Genomic DNA, 14,261 nt, shown 5'->3' on the forward strand with positions numbered 1-14,261 from the left:
TTGTTGTTTTATTTATATTCAAACTTTTATCTTACGGTGTCTTAAGAGAGAGCAAATAAAGCAGCTTTTGAAAGTTTAGAAGGACACTGTACTTTGAAAATCAAAATATTTTCTTCAATGAACTGCTAAACACAGAATTCATCACTGAAACCTGCCAATTTAAGAAATAAAGTCACTAACATCTCTCAGTAGGTGTTTGTATCCAATCACTGGACTACACCTTAAGTGCATTAAATAATGCTGTGCTGCACATATGGCTCAATAAATTAACACATCCATTCTTCAATTGTTTGAGCCAGTGCTGTCATGCAGTACTCTGAATGTAATCATCTTAGCTGAATTAACAGGAAAAACACAACAAAGAACAAAATACTTGTGGACTGATTACAATACTCCTTTTGATTCTCACCCTATCTGCTTCCAAAACCAGACACTGCTTCCCAGTCCTCTGCAACTACCAGGGTCTCATATTGCCTTTATGGCCAAACTACAATGGAGACAGCTGAAAAGTGCAAAGCTTTCTGCCAGCCTCTGCAGCTCCCTTGGTGATGAAGCCACAAGAAACAATGTATTGTAATGCAGATGTTCATCGATTCCCTGCAGAATTTCAGACTAGGGAGTCCTTCACTGCCTGACCTACGGGGATTTGTACTTTACATAATATCCACTATACAGTGTATCATGTCCAAAGTGAAGCACATAGTGAATCTGATGATTCTTCCCTTGCACACACTTTGCCCAGCTATCAACTTTTTTCAGAGAACAAGAAGTCTTTTGTGCTTGAAACATAAATGCCAATCAAAATAGAACACGTTTCAAATATGTATCACCTTTCATTCGAAGTTCAATGACTTTCAAAGTCAGGCCAGTGTTCTCATGCTGGATGTACGGAAGTACAAAAAATTTAGGAAGACACTGGATCATTTTCAAGCCTACCTAGTTGTCCTAGTTTTGGCCAAAGCCAGGGATAATTCTGCAGTCTGGAGCTGTGTGTGTGTCCATGTTGTTATTCTATATCATGCACATCGTCACTGGGGGTGGAAGTAAGGGATCCTTGCTTCCAGGAAGGAGGGGTGCGGCTTGTGGTTGGGAAGAAAAGGTAGCACATGGAGGCTGTGCCAGCTGTTTTGCTCTTTGTCTCAGGGTTGCGCTGCATTGATGAGCATTTTCCATGTAAAACACCCTCTCTGACATGCACTGTTGTTATTAGGATTGTCACTGGAACTGTTGATTTTTTTATCTCATTGCTGTTCCTACTAGTTTTTGCTCAAGGCATAATCTCTGCCTTTTGTATCTCCCACTGGAGGGGGGGAAGAGCAAACGTTGGGGAGGGAGGGGCACTAAATTAGGGACTTTCACTTCGAAACCATGATCATAATCCAGAAACTCGCCCACCTGAAGATCAAGATGGTCTCCAAAGAGCAATTTGCACCTAACACACTGAAAATCAAAGATCTTGCTATGTCAAATAAATATTTCACAAATGGGTAAATAAAGAACCAGAAATAGTAAATGAATGGAATGCCATTAAAAAAAACCAACTTATAGATTTTAAGGTTCTAGGTAGTTTCACTTTTTTGAAGTGTTTGGACTTGGATAAAATGAAGTTTTGAGTATGAAAATATTCTAAAAGGTTAACTGTTTAAAAAATTGAAGTTCTCAACGTGTGAACTGTATATAAAAGATTTTACTTCTAAACTAGGCTAATTTCTATAGCAACTGATTTTAAATTAAAATTCACATATATATGTTAACAATAACAACCATATATTAATAATATCAATATACAATATATCATATAGAACATGATGCTAATAATATAATTATAAGGAAATGGCATTTCAATTGAGAAAATAGTTGGAATGCTTGACAAGAGCTCCAGTATTCAGTGATGACGTCATTGGGTTTTGATATTTTAGGTTGCAAGTCAAATGAGACAATCCATGTCTCCAGGTTTACAGAATCCTACAATATTTGGATCTCTCATCATGAAAGGCATACTACAGAAGTCACCTACAGCGAGTGACATCATAACAAGAAATATGTCTCAGTTTTCAAAATTTATTACTGCCTATTCTTATGAATTTTGAGTAATTATTTTACACCTCAATTTTCTCTTCAAGCTTTGGTGACCACTATTTCTGGCTAAAGGGCAGAATTTAATTTTGTCAGGTGTGACCATAAGAGAAATTTCTCCCCATCTACTACACATGCTCAGCGTAGGTCATACAACAGCCTCTTTCCTAGAAAAGTCAAAACTGCTCATGGGAAAGACGACAGCAAAGGTTTGGTTGCTCCTTCCATGTGAATTGACCCAGCCACTCTCACATTCTCATCCTTCAGGCCCCTGCAGAGAGCAGTTCACCAACAGTATCAACTGCCTTGAACAACAGACAACCTCTGCACTAAGTATGTCAAATGTAAATAAAGGCTTCATTACCTGTGGCAGAGAACAGCTCCGGGCGTGGAGGACACGTACAGCCACGGTTACTTGCTGGGAGCTTCCTTAGCCTTTAATCAGGTGCCACCACACAAACTACCTCTGGAGAACATTTCCTGAAATGCTTCAGCTTCTGCACCTTGGGATCTACTTGGGAAGAGTGCCTGCTGGCCTCAACCAAAATCATGTCAGGGACCATTTTAACACTTATTTCCTACTCCAGTTCTGTCACTACTGAATATATTAACACAGAAGCAGCATATTTTTCCTTCCCCTTCTTAGACCTGCACCTTCTCATTATGAAGCAAATACTCTCATCACGTAAAAAGTTAGATTTGAGACCCAGAGAAAGGTCTGCAGAGGAAGCAGCTGTCACAGAATAATCCAGCAACCCCAGCTGGTCACAGCAAGATTGACATCCTGGTGCTCCTATAAATGGTGCCAGGGTGCACACTAAAAATTATTTTTTAAAAACCACATATTTAAATACCAGTTCTTGCAATCAAGACTGATAATTATTCAAAATCCTGCATTTAATGCACAGGTGTGGTAACTCCTTAAAACAGCACCAGTACCATAACGCAAACCACAAGACAGCAGTCCACGAGCATTTGCACCTCCCTTAACAGAATTCAAGTGTCAAAACAAGACCTGCAGTGCAAAGGTTAACTCGATGACTGTTAGACCCTTACTTTTGTTATTCTATGTCCAAATGGCCCCCTCCTAGTTCCAAATTGTTGATGGAAACCAGATCAAGATCCAGAGAAATCCTTCCCTGCTTCAATAAGGTTCCCTCCAAACCCCTGGAGCCTGGGAGCCCAACTCTCTGCTTTTAATCCAATATCCACTTCACTAAAGAAGATTTATTTAGACTGCCTCTTGTTTCATTAAGGGTTCCAAAAGTCTGTGGTGATTTTTGACATTTTGTTATAATGTTTCTGTGACCCCCCCCCACCCCCTCCTCACATACCACACCACCCAGCCTCATTTTCATATGGATACAAAGCATCAGGATAAAATGATGGTTCATTATAGTGGTACAGAGCTCTTATCTTCATCCGGCAAGAGTCATTTCCTTCCAAAGATTGAAATGCAAATGTGAAAATTAATGATAACTGCATTATCTGATAGCAGAGATAATACCGATTCACTGTCAGAGTAACACACAGTCGTTCTATGATTTCCTCTGCTTCTTCACAATATTCTTCTTACTGTCAGACTATATCTATGGTTAACTATGTTTCATGGATTTTTGTTAATTTACATCAAATAGCATTTCCAAGATCTTAAATCTACCACATTTCCCCAATCAAAAAGGAAACAAAATCAGGACAGTAATCTCCAAGTCCTTCTTAGGACTGGTTTAAAAAGGAAGAAAAAAGAAAAAGAAGTAAAAGGGCAGGGGGGGAGGGGGAAGGCTATCATTAATGTCTATTTCCATCTTGCAGTGGTCTACAAACCACTCTATATTATACAGCTTTGCTATGTAACCCAAGCTTTTTATAGTACTACTAAATAATGCAGAGTAAACCCTACAATCAATATATATTTGCAGTGATTCTTATGAATGGCTACAGGAAATCTATATAGAAAAGCTTTTCAAACTACCTTTCATAGCAGGTAAAAATGTGAATCTGCCATGCCCAATGTTCACTACAATTTTCTAATCCGCAACTCACTAAAGCAACACACCAGAATTCATATGAAAGCCTGTTTCTACTTTTATTGAATAGTAACAGCAGCATAGCTCAATGCTACATCATTTTGAAGTGCTATTTCCACTCTACTATTTCTCTTAAAATTTCTGATACATTTTAAGAAAAACACCAACCTGTAAGAGTAATTAAAAGAAACAATAATGTGCTATATTTAGCTATCTTTAATACTTTTTTCTGATACATGTGTATGAGCGATGATGAGTCTGCTGAAATGAGTAACATGATTTGCAACTTCATTCTGATTTACCACTGCCAATAGCAGAAGTCCTGTTGATTTACTGAAGGCAGAACTGTACACTTGGAAAACTTTCCCTTTATGTGGAGATGAAGACAAACAATACATGAAAAATCACCATGAAATACCAATAAGGGTTTTAGGTCTTATTTTACACTGTGTGTTCGGCTTTTCTTTTGTTTTTTTCTTTTTTTGGTTGGTTTTTTTTTTCTCATTTTGGACATGTGGAAAAATCATATTTTCTCATTTTGTAAGCAGAATTCAGGTACAATTCAAAAGAACTTCTGAGACTGACTTTTAAGCTATCCCATTCTCAAAATCAGCACATTCTATAAGAAAACGATGCACCCTTATGACTATAAAAGTAACAGCTCATATAAGGAAGAGATCCAATTCTTCCTTAGAACCAAGTCTTTTGTGAGTGCCATTAATTTCACCTTTGGAAATGCCCTATATTCAGTTCCTCAACTGGTAGCAATGTTTCTCTGCCTTAAAAGCCAGATACAACTTTACTGATGGCTGAAGCATTCATTGTTTGTTGGAATTGCAGGAAGGAAAAGAATGGAGCGCACAGGATGGTGCACTGGATTTGGAAAAACATTTTAGTTTAGACAGTACTAGAAAATTTTGTCCCATCTGTCAACAGGGAAAAACCATTCCCTTCCATGTTACAGATCTGTATATGTTGTCTTCAAGTCTACTCTTTTGTTTTATTACTACAGAGTAATTGAGAAATACAGAATAGAGAAAAGCACAAGAAGTTATCATTCTTAACACAGTTTTAGTGAACAGTTATTGAAGAAATAAAAATTGGGAATTGCTTATATGAGGCCTGCTTGTACTTATTCATTATAAATGCACCCAAATAGTACAATATTTATAAAAGCAATAGACAGTATACTCATTTATTAATTTCATTTTAGTTACAAGGAACTATCATGGTCAGTCAGTGTAATTTCTGCCCAAGTGAAATCTATCTCATTTTAAAAGTCCAGCGGTTACCACAGAACTTGATCATGTTCTTTAGGAAAGCACCTCATCCTGAATGCAAATATTTCTAATGACAGATAAGTGACTTTTCATAAAACATTTCAATAATGACTTTTTAAGCACTAAAATCCATTCTTGGTGTCTGAAACTGTGGAGCTTCAACATCCATTTAATCTTCTGATACTTTGCTAGAAAGAGGTGCCCATTGTTATCAGATTTTCACTCTGAATTTAAAGTAGTTTGCAATCAGATTGTCCTTCAATATAACTTTAATATATCTTTGGTAAAACAAATAGGGAAAGGACCTAGACTTTTCCATAATAACAGTCTTTTCAACTTTTTAGTGGCTCTTCTCTAAACCTGTTACAAATTTTAACATCATTGTTGAAATGTGACCACAGGACACAGAACCCAGTTTCAACATCAAACAAGACTGCTGACCAGACAAGCAAAGTCACCTGAGAAGCCAAACATACCCTTTAGCCAGAACCCTCTCTTTGGGCTTTTTGGGCTCAACCTTAGTTCACTAAATCTCAAGACTTTTTCAGAGACCCTACTTTCTGATGCTCCTATAGGTCTTTTATAACTGTAATAATTCTATAAAAATACTTATTTACCTTCTCATAAGCATATAACTTTAATTACTCTGAAACTGGAATATTTCTAACATGGCAAGTTATTTAGGTCTGCCAATAGCAATGTCTACCCATTATTCAACATTATTTAAAATTTTAAACATATTGCAAATAACTAAATATACTTTAGCTCACATTACATATTATGTTGGTTTTACAAGACATATTTTTTCTAAGCCTGTACAGCTTGGCATTCCTACTAACCCCCTCTTAAAAAAAGCATCTTTGAGTACTTATCCCCTTATTTCCAGTGGGACCACTGCTGTGTGGACAAGTCTGTCACTACCCACACCAACTTTTACTGGTTTTGAACACATTTAAGAAATCATGTCAAAAGGTTTTTGGAACTGAAATCGATCACTAAAGCTGGGTCATTGAGCTCCTAAAAAATTTAAATTCGAACCATCAGACTGCTTAAATTAGCTAGTACAGAAGTACAGCCACCACATACAATTAAATAGGCTTTCCAGCACAAATATTTTAAGCAGACTAGAAATAATTACTTTACCTTTTTACCTGGCCCCTCTAACTATTGAGTCATGACTTGTAATAGATCAATACCAATCTTCTAATTATTTTTTTCTTACCACATTTTAAAATGTCATCTCACTGATATTATGGAAGCTACTGATAGATTTTTAGGGGCTTTTTTTTCCTCTCTTTTTTTCTTTCCTTTTAGCTTTGTATTACAGTTCCTAGCATCTGCTTACATCCACTTGGATTTTTCTGGTTTGTTTTTTTCAAAAATTATCTTTTAGGTAATATCAACATTGCCTTTATTTTCATTATAGCTTTTGGAAAGTCTAAAAATTGTTCTTAAGTTATAATTCATACTTTTGTTTCACACCTTTTCTCCTTTTTCATGGAGTTCTATATTTGCTGTCTTTTATAACGACAAGTATGGTAGACTGAACTTGTATCTACTACTGCAAGCATGACCACTGGATAATGATGAACAAGCATTCACTTGCAAATCTGTAAACAATTTCTCTTTCAAGATGCCATAGAATATGTAATTTTCTTATATTTGACTTAACAACATTTTATTTGAGGTGCCCAGTATCTAAAATTTTCAGAGATTTTAAGGAACTCCTGCTATGGAAGCATGAAACATACATTCTGCAGAAACCAGAATGATCATATTCTCTAATATGATGGGTGATCTGTAGAAGCCTTGTAGATCTTCCTGTTTATTGTGTCTTAAAGCATTGCCCTCACGTGCATTGACATTGTAACAAGAACACAAAGCTACAGAACTATGTAACCCCATGTACCAGGCAAACAGGAGACATAAGGCCATAAAATGACCTCTGCTTCCACATTTAAAAAATAAGTCTTTTTACATAAAATGCATGTAAATCCAGTCTTGCTGTTCTTGCTTTCTATTCCTTGGACTTTTGCTTGGACTTATTCTGTTGGCTAGAACAGAATAAGGATCAGGTCCTTCACTGTGTGTTCATATACAATCTATTGACCTAAGTTTCCATTATTTCAGAGCAGTTTTACTGAACAGGAATTTTTAAAAACTGAAGAACAGTGAGGGTAGTTGAAAAACATTCAGGTAACTCTCAAAGTGGATACACAGAATAGGCATCTGAAATTCCTTGATGGTCAATGAAGGTCACAAGACTGATCTGAAATATTGCTTCAGCAGAAACTCTTTGAAGCTACAGCACATTTAATTTCTACACAAAAAATATTCTAATTTTGAAGACTTAAGAATGCATGTGAGTCACTTAACAATTCAAATTTCAAACAAAATAAAACTCTAATTAATTTCAGAAGCTTAATTTTTCAGTTCTTGGCAAGTACTTGCTCTGAAAGTCACAATATGTTCCCTTAGTGCTAAAAAAAGATATAAATTATTAAAATACCAAAACAGCTCTACTATTTATATAAATTCCTGAGTTTTCACAGTTCACAATATCAGTTGACAGCAACTGGTATCATGCAGAACACGGTTGTTGGATTCTGAGAGGTTCCACCTCTTAGAGATGGAACTTTGCTTACCAGGGAAGGTAAGGAGACCAGAGACAGCTCAGATAACAAAAAACGTGTGATCATCTGCCCTTTGAGGTTGTGCCTCTACTGACAGTGGGCAAATTGGTTGAATCAAAGTTTTCAATGGCTCTGTTTGTGCTGTGCTAAAATGTGTTCCTAAATAAGCAGAATATTTCATGCTTTGTTGTTCTGGTTCTTTCCAAAAAACTGAAATATGTTATATTTGTACTGCATGGTTGAAAATGACCTTCTGTTGATTGCTTCTTTTTCCATGTCAATAGCAACCAACTTCATTTCATGTGTGATGGAGACTATGGGATGTGGTATATATCCATTTCTTTTATTATATGTATTATACCCTTGTAAAGAATCAATATTTAAATAAAATATAGATCCTGGTACTGGTAGTCATCACTTTTCAGAAATCAAAAGGAATTTTCCAACATTCAGCTTTGATTTCCATCTTATCCCATGTCAAAGCTATCAATAAATCTTACAAGAAGTACACTCATCCTAGTGTTTAACTGATTTTTTCCCAACAAAATGAAACTTTTACTCCACAGTGTCAAAAAGATCTCAGAAACTTCTGAATAAGGCAGCACATATAAAAAGCAGTAACAGCCCACAAAAAGCAAATTCAACTATGCTGAAAAACACTTAAAAATGCAATAAAAAACTACAAATTTCAGGTAGACTTTATTTATGATGAAATTAAAAACAAGTCATATGGTAAATACTGAAAGCCTTTAAATCCCCTATGCAGCTAGAAAAGCCCATTGTGCTACATCCACATATCTATTTTGCATTATTTTACTTGTATTAGTAGCATAATACTAAACCTTGTTGTCATATAACAGTACAGTGCTTTATATAGAATATCAAGTTCTTTGTGTATTATCATGAAAAACATTTTAAATGAAATCATAATAATTAGATATACTATGTCTTCATTTTTGTTTGCATTGTATTTTCCAGCTACTGGTTTCAGTAAATTGCCATTAGTTTTGTTCTTCTCTTCATGAAGAGCATACAGTAATTTGCAAAATCAAGCAAGGATGAAAATGTGATTGAAATATAGGAATTTTTCTAATGAAATATTATTACTGCATTATAAATTATTGATAGAACAGTTCTAGAACTCTCTTCTGATGTGCTCATCCTTTTGAGGGAAAATTTCCGTAAGAGATACAGCTATTGCTAGAGCATGTTTGGCTTCAGATGCACATTTTGCAACAGTTTTATTAAATTATGGTCAATATAATGGATTTTTAAGGCCTATTCCCAAGTCCATGCCCATGAAAACATTGCATTCAACTGCAGAATCGCCTAATTGAGAAATACAATTTACCCCTTTGCCTTAGGTACTTTTACAGTACAAGAGAGGTTTTACATATTTATATTGAACAGATACTTGAAAGTATTGCCATATTACCATTACATCTTAGCGATGTTATGCTTGTACCATCTTCACTTACAGAAAATGTTACCTTTTAATGCGAAGTTCTAACGCTTCATTGACTGCAGTCTGATCTCTTTTTCCACTGAAACCAATGACCTGGTGTGCTACATGATTTCTATCAGGCTCAAACAGGTAAAAAAAAAGCTCCTTGAAAATGTTAGTAGACATCATACCTATTTGTTAAGGTAAACATGTTGCTAAATGTTGGCACAAAGCTTGAGAAGAGACCAAAGCATCTGAGTGGTCTTCTGACCTCAGAAAACAGAGCAGAAGTGCTTCTCCCTTAATTCAATTATAGAAAAAAGAACTTACTGAGAGATTTTAATCCTAAAATTCTAAGCAGCAAGAACATTTTTCTTTTATGTCAAGCAAGTACATAAGGCATTTTATGTTGAACAATTTACAAAATGGTATAACAAATGCCATGTTTTTACTCAAGAACTTCATCTTAGTACTTACCTGTCAATATCCTGGAACCCAAAGGATCATAAAAGAGACAGTCCATTAAAAATAAATGCAAAGCATAATAATCTACTAAAATAATGCAATTAACGAATACTGAAGTCTAGTTCAAAAAATTTCTCTTGGCTTTCAGTTGATTTTCCCTACCTGGCCCATCCCAATCTTCAGTCTCCACAGCAAGCTGCCCTGGTTTCTCTGACCTTGCATCACCATCAGACTCTGCTGCCTCCTGGATGCCTTCTTCATTGCCTGAAAAAACATCAAAAAAATACAGCATTGACATATTCCAATAGTAACTTCCAAGCAAAGCTCCTATAATATCCAAACAACTGCTTACATGCCTAAGTGAAAACATATCCATGTCTATAAACAGAGAGAAAATTAAAAAAAATATTAGACATGTAAACATTTGTGAGTTCCCACTGACTCAGAGAAGCCGGGAGTATCCAGTACTTCCAGTCCCACAGAGAGAAAACCTTGGAAAACAGTGTTTACTCCATATGCTTAAAAAAACAGAATCAAAACTTGCACCTAATTCTGTAAAGCAAAGTACATTAAGTCACTGAGTCTGTATGTGCAAAGAAGAGAAAGAAATCAGCTCGTGACCCCCAGGAACGTGCACTTTCAGTTAGGGGTTTTCTTGAACTGACACCTCAATGCTTCTTATGCATTGCAGATAAATGACACTCAGAACAAAAATATGGTCCACTAAACATTTTGGTTTTTCACACAGCTAGTAAAAAGCTAATCCATGGTATTTCATCATTTAAGGAATTTGCCCTTAAAGTCATAATATACCAGCAGGTCTCTAAAGTAATTTTCTCCCTATCAAGCTTTATTTAAAGAAATGCAACATTTCTGATGAATTTTTTGGATTTTCACCATCCAGAAGTACCTGAAAATGTCTGTCTGCCTTCCTTTACTACCCACTACAAGGTCACATACAGGACATACAGAAAATTAAGATAGGGTTAAATTTTTAGACATGACCATTTAATTTTTTACTTGAAGAACTGCTTGTTAAAAGTCAAGTTTTCAGGTAAGCAAGCCCCACACCTAAATAGTTTGAAATAACCACTATGAAACCTATATTGAAGATTAGGTGTTCAGATACTAACACAAAGCACTCTGGCCACAGTAACACATTACATGACATCTCTAAAGGCTTTTCCAGGTTTGGATTTTACTCATTTGTAGATTTATTTTTTTAATACTAACCCATCCAAGAAACTCATGCATAGGAAGACACTAAGAAGAACTGAAAGAAAAAACTACGCAATTAACTACTTCAGTCAAATAGGACTGACTATGGTTGATTTTTTTTATCAAACTTGAAGGACACTTGTTAGAAAATGATCTCCCACAAAAAAAGTGACAGCACTAGAAAAAAAAATACTGTGTATTTTACTAACTGAAAAATCAGACCTTTTGTTGATTTAACAACAGGAGACCAAGAAGGAGCAAAAAGCACAGCAATTAAGCAGTAACTTGTAATTTTTTTCCCACTCATGATAACAAAAGCTTTAATTAGCAACATAGGTAAAGAAATGTGATTACAACAAACTATGCCAGATCCCCATACGTTATCACTGGAGCTATATTTATACCAGATAAGATTGTGACCCAGAATTTTCAAGTACATGATTATATACAAACACCATAAAGTATTAACTTCATGTGCACACGTAACATCTTGTAATAATACATTCTTCCTCGCATTCATAAAACACAGTTTTTCAAATCTGAAGTCTAAGAGCCTGACAAACTACTAGTCACACAAACACAATACTATAATCACTCCAGAGTTTGATTACAAACTATAGTTCAGTGAACCTGTGGTACTAAAAACATAGTCCAGAATATTCATATGCACATGTAGTGTGTAAAATAAAACTTGAATACAACACAAATACCTAGTATAGTTTTTGTGTTAAATTGACTGTGCAACTGTAGCCAAGTATTTAAAGTTCACACGCTTCAGTTCCATCTGAAGTTACCTTTCATAAGAATGTTCTAAATATACTCATGTGCTGAAAAAGCTATCAAGTTTCTGCTAAGCAGTTTTAGCAATCTTATTTTTTTAAGCAAATAGCCTATTTTGAATTAGCATTTGCATAGTTACTTTGTAGTAATCAGACCTCTGATTTCTTTGGGTGGACTGAAGAACCTATTGGACAATTTTACCTTCATTTTTCTATATTCATAGCAACCAAAAGAAGTAAAAATTTGTCTTTCATTGGAGAGACACAAAAGCAATTTTTCCTAAGTTCAGACATGGCATGATCAACTCCGGTTTTCTCAAAAATGTTAGAAAGCAATTCACAGCAAGGGCAATTCTTGTTTTCTAACTCAGTAGGTATTACCAACACAGACAGTTCTTAGAATATTCTTTGTATAGAATGCAAATGTTTTTCTTCCACTGTATATAACAGAGCTGTATGTACTAAACCAGAACAGTAACACCAAATTCTAGAAACAGTAGCTCTTTTAGACAGAAAAGAAGCATAGATAATTGGACAATTTAACCTCCAAAGTATTGAGTTCTTCCAGGCTGTAATATATACCAACCTGGTGTTAGCTTGTAAACTTCAGCATTCTTCCAGTCAGTGCAACTAACCAGAATATAAACAAATGAAACTCTTAGAATTAAAAGAGGACAAAGTTAAGTGAAAAGATTTGACTGGAAAGCAAAAGGACAACTAAGAGACAAAAACTACAGTACACGGTAGTTGGGAGTACTCCCAAGTATTTGGAAGACGAGGAAAAATCTGAAACATATATTAGCAGATGACTTAACTTTCCCTTAACTTGCCTTTTCAGCGTTTCATGAAGGTACAGCGTTGCATGGTTTTTATAGTCAAGTTTTAATGAATTGACGCATGTCTTGTGCAAGTAGAGTAGATAAAATGTGGAGAATTTACATTAAAGAAAACTTTATTTTACATCTAGAAGCGTTCCTAATTCTTGCCATTGATATTTTTTATTATCCCCAGCTCCAAGTGCATGCATTATACACCTGAAATATCACCACACTGATTTCTGCTGTTCCCCCACACTACTCCAATCTGCTTGTGAGACCAACAAATGGTACATCACTGTCAACTTCCGAATCCACCAGGCAGTGAAGTCTATCCCAGGCTCAGCTGAGCATCAAGGGGAGATTGAAATGGGCAACCAAGACAATCCATTTGGTGCTGTAGACACTGTTACTTTAAAAAGCCAACAGGAGGCTTAGTAGAGGAGTTGATAACAAAGAAGGTCCCCCAAGCTTTTTTTATTTTTTTTCCCCATACTTAAAGCTATTTTAGCAGCTAACTTTTGTTTAGCACAAAGGAGTTTATTTCCTTTCAGAATTTCTTTCCATTGTTTACTCTTTCTGTTCAGTCACTGACTACCTTTCAGTCTCATTATCATTATTTTTTTATATTTATTTTAGAACTGATTACATTTTTCTCCAGTTTACAGGTGTAGACATTTAACTGGATCCAGAACATTAATTATTTCTTTCTTCCAAGTCCAATCAAGTCCTTTTTGCCTATATATACTACCCATTTGCTACTGACTTGTTGATTCCTTTCTAATCCTATTATTTTGGGTTTTCTCACACTTTTTCTTACTTTGTATTTAAGTTAAAGGATAAGTACTCTTCTGTTTAAGCAGGTTTTAGCAGTTGCTTCTTAGCAACCAAGCCTGGTAAGTGAATTCTGTCCTTTAAGCTATGTTCAGCCATGAGTCAAGCAAATCTACTGGAGTTTCCACTATTTCTCTATACTTGGTAATAAAGTTACACTTTTGTGTAACTTTGGCAGAACTCATCACCTCTAACCTTAGATGCCTGAAAGTTCAGGTGGTCCAGACTACCTACGTAGACACTCTTATAGGCAGGGAAAAGAGAAACCTTGTGAGTGATTCCTCCTATTCTAGGATGCCTGAGATACGAGACCCCTCTTGGTGACTGAGACAGCTGAAATGAATCATCCTCTTAAACACACAGCTTAGACTAGGAACCTATCTTTAGTCAGCTAAAGTTGGGGGAAACAAATCTCTGACTTATGCTGAAATGCTGAATACACAAAATACTACTTAACTAAGAGGAAAAAAAAACCCATCTTATTCAAACAACTTCTATGTGTAATGCGGATAGAATTTTCATCTTGACCTTATAATTTCTCCCTAGCATTGACTGTTTCTGTTGTTTTTGGAAATAGTTCAAGTTTTTTTAATGTGGTTTAAATAGCCTGATGTTTATCCAATAGACAATTCACTGTAATTCAAGGCGGTAAAATTGGTCAGGAAACCTTAAGACTGTAAAAGAAACATA

At 35.5% G+C, this 14,261-nt stretch overlaps 1 protein-coding gene across 2 annotated transcripts in view; it reads right to left on the reverse strand.

Moving 5' to 3' along the window:
* ZFPM2 (zinc finger protein, FOG family member 2) overlaps nucleotides 1-14,261 on the reverse strand; it is a 308,395-nt gene that overhangs the window by 224,879 nt on the left and 69,255 nt on the right. For both annotated transcript variants that reach the window (XM_063389408.1, XM_063389399.1), the window contains one exon: nucleotides 10,088-10,189. In XM_063389408.1, coding sequence (XP_063245478.1) covers nucleotides 10,088-10,189 — 102 coding nt within the window. The remainder of the gene's footprint in view (nucleotides 1-10,087; nucleotides 10,190-14,261) is intronic.

Source organism: Prinia subflava, chromosome 1 (assembly GCF_021018805.1).
Source record: "Prinia subflava isolate CZ2003 ecotype Zambia chromosome 1, Cam_Psub_1.2, whole genome shotgun sequence".
In the NCBI taxonomy this organism is placed as follows: domain Eukaryota; kingdom Metazoa; phylum Chordata; class Aves; order Passeriformes; family Cisticolidae; genus Prinia; species Prinia subflava.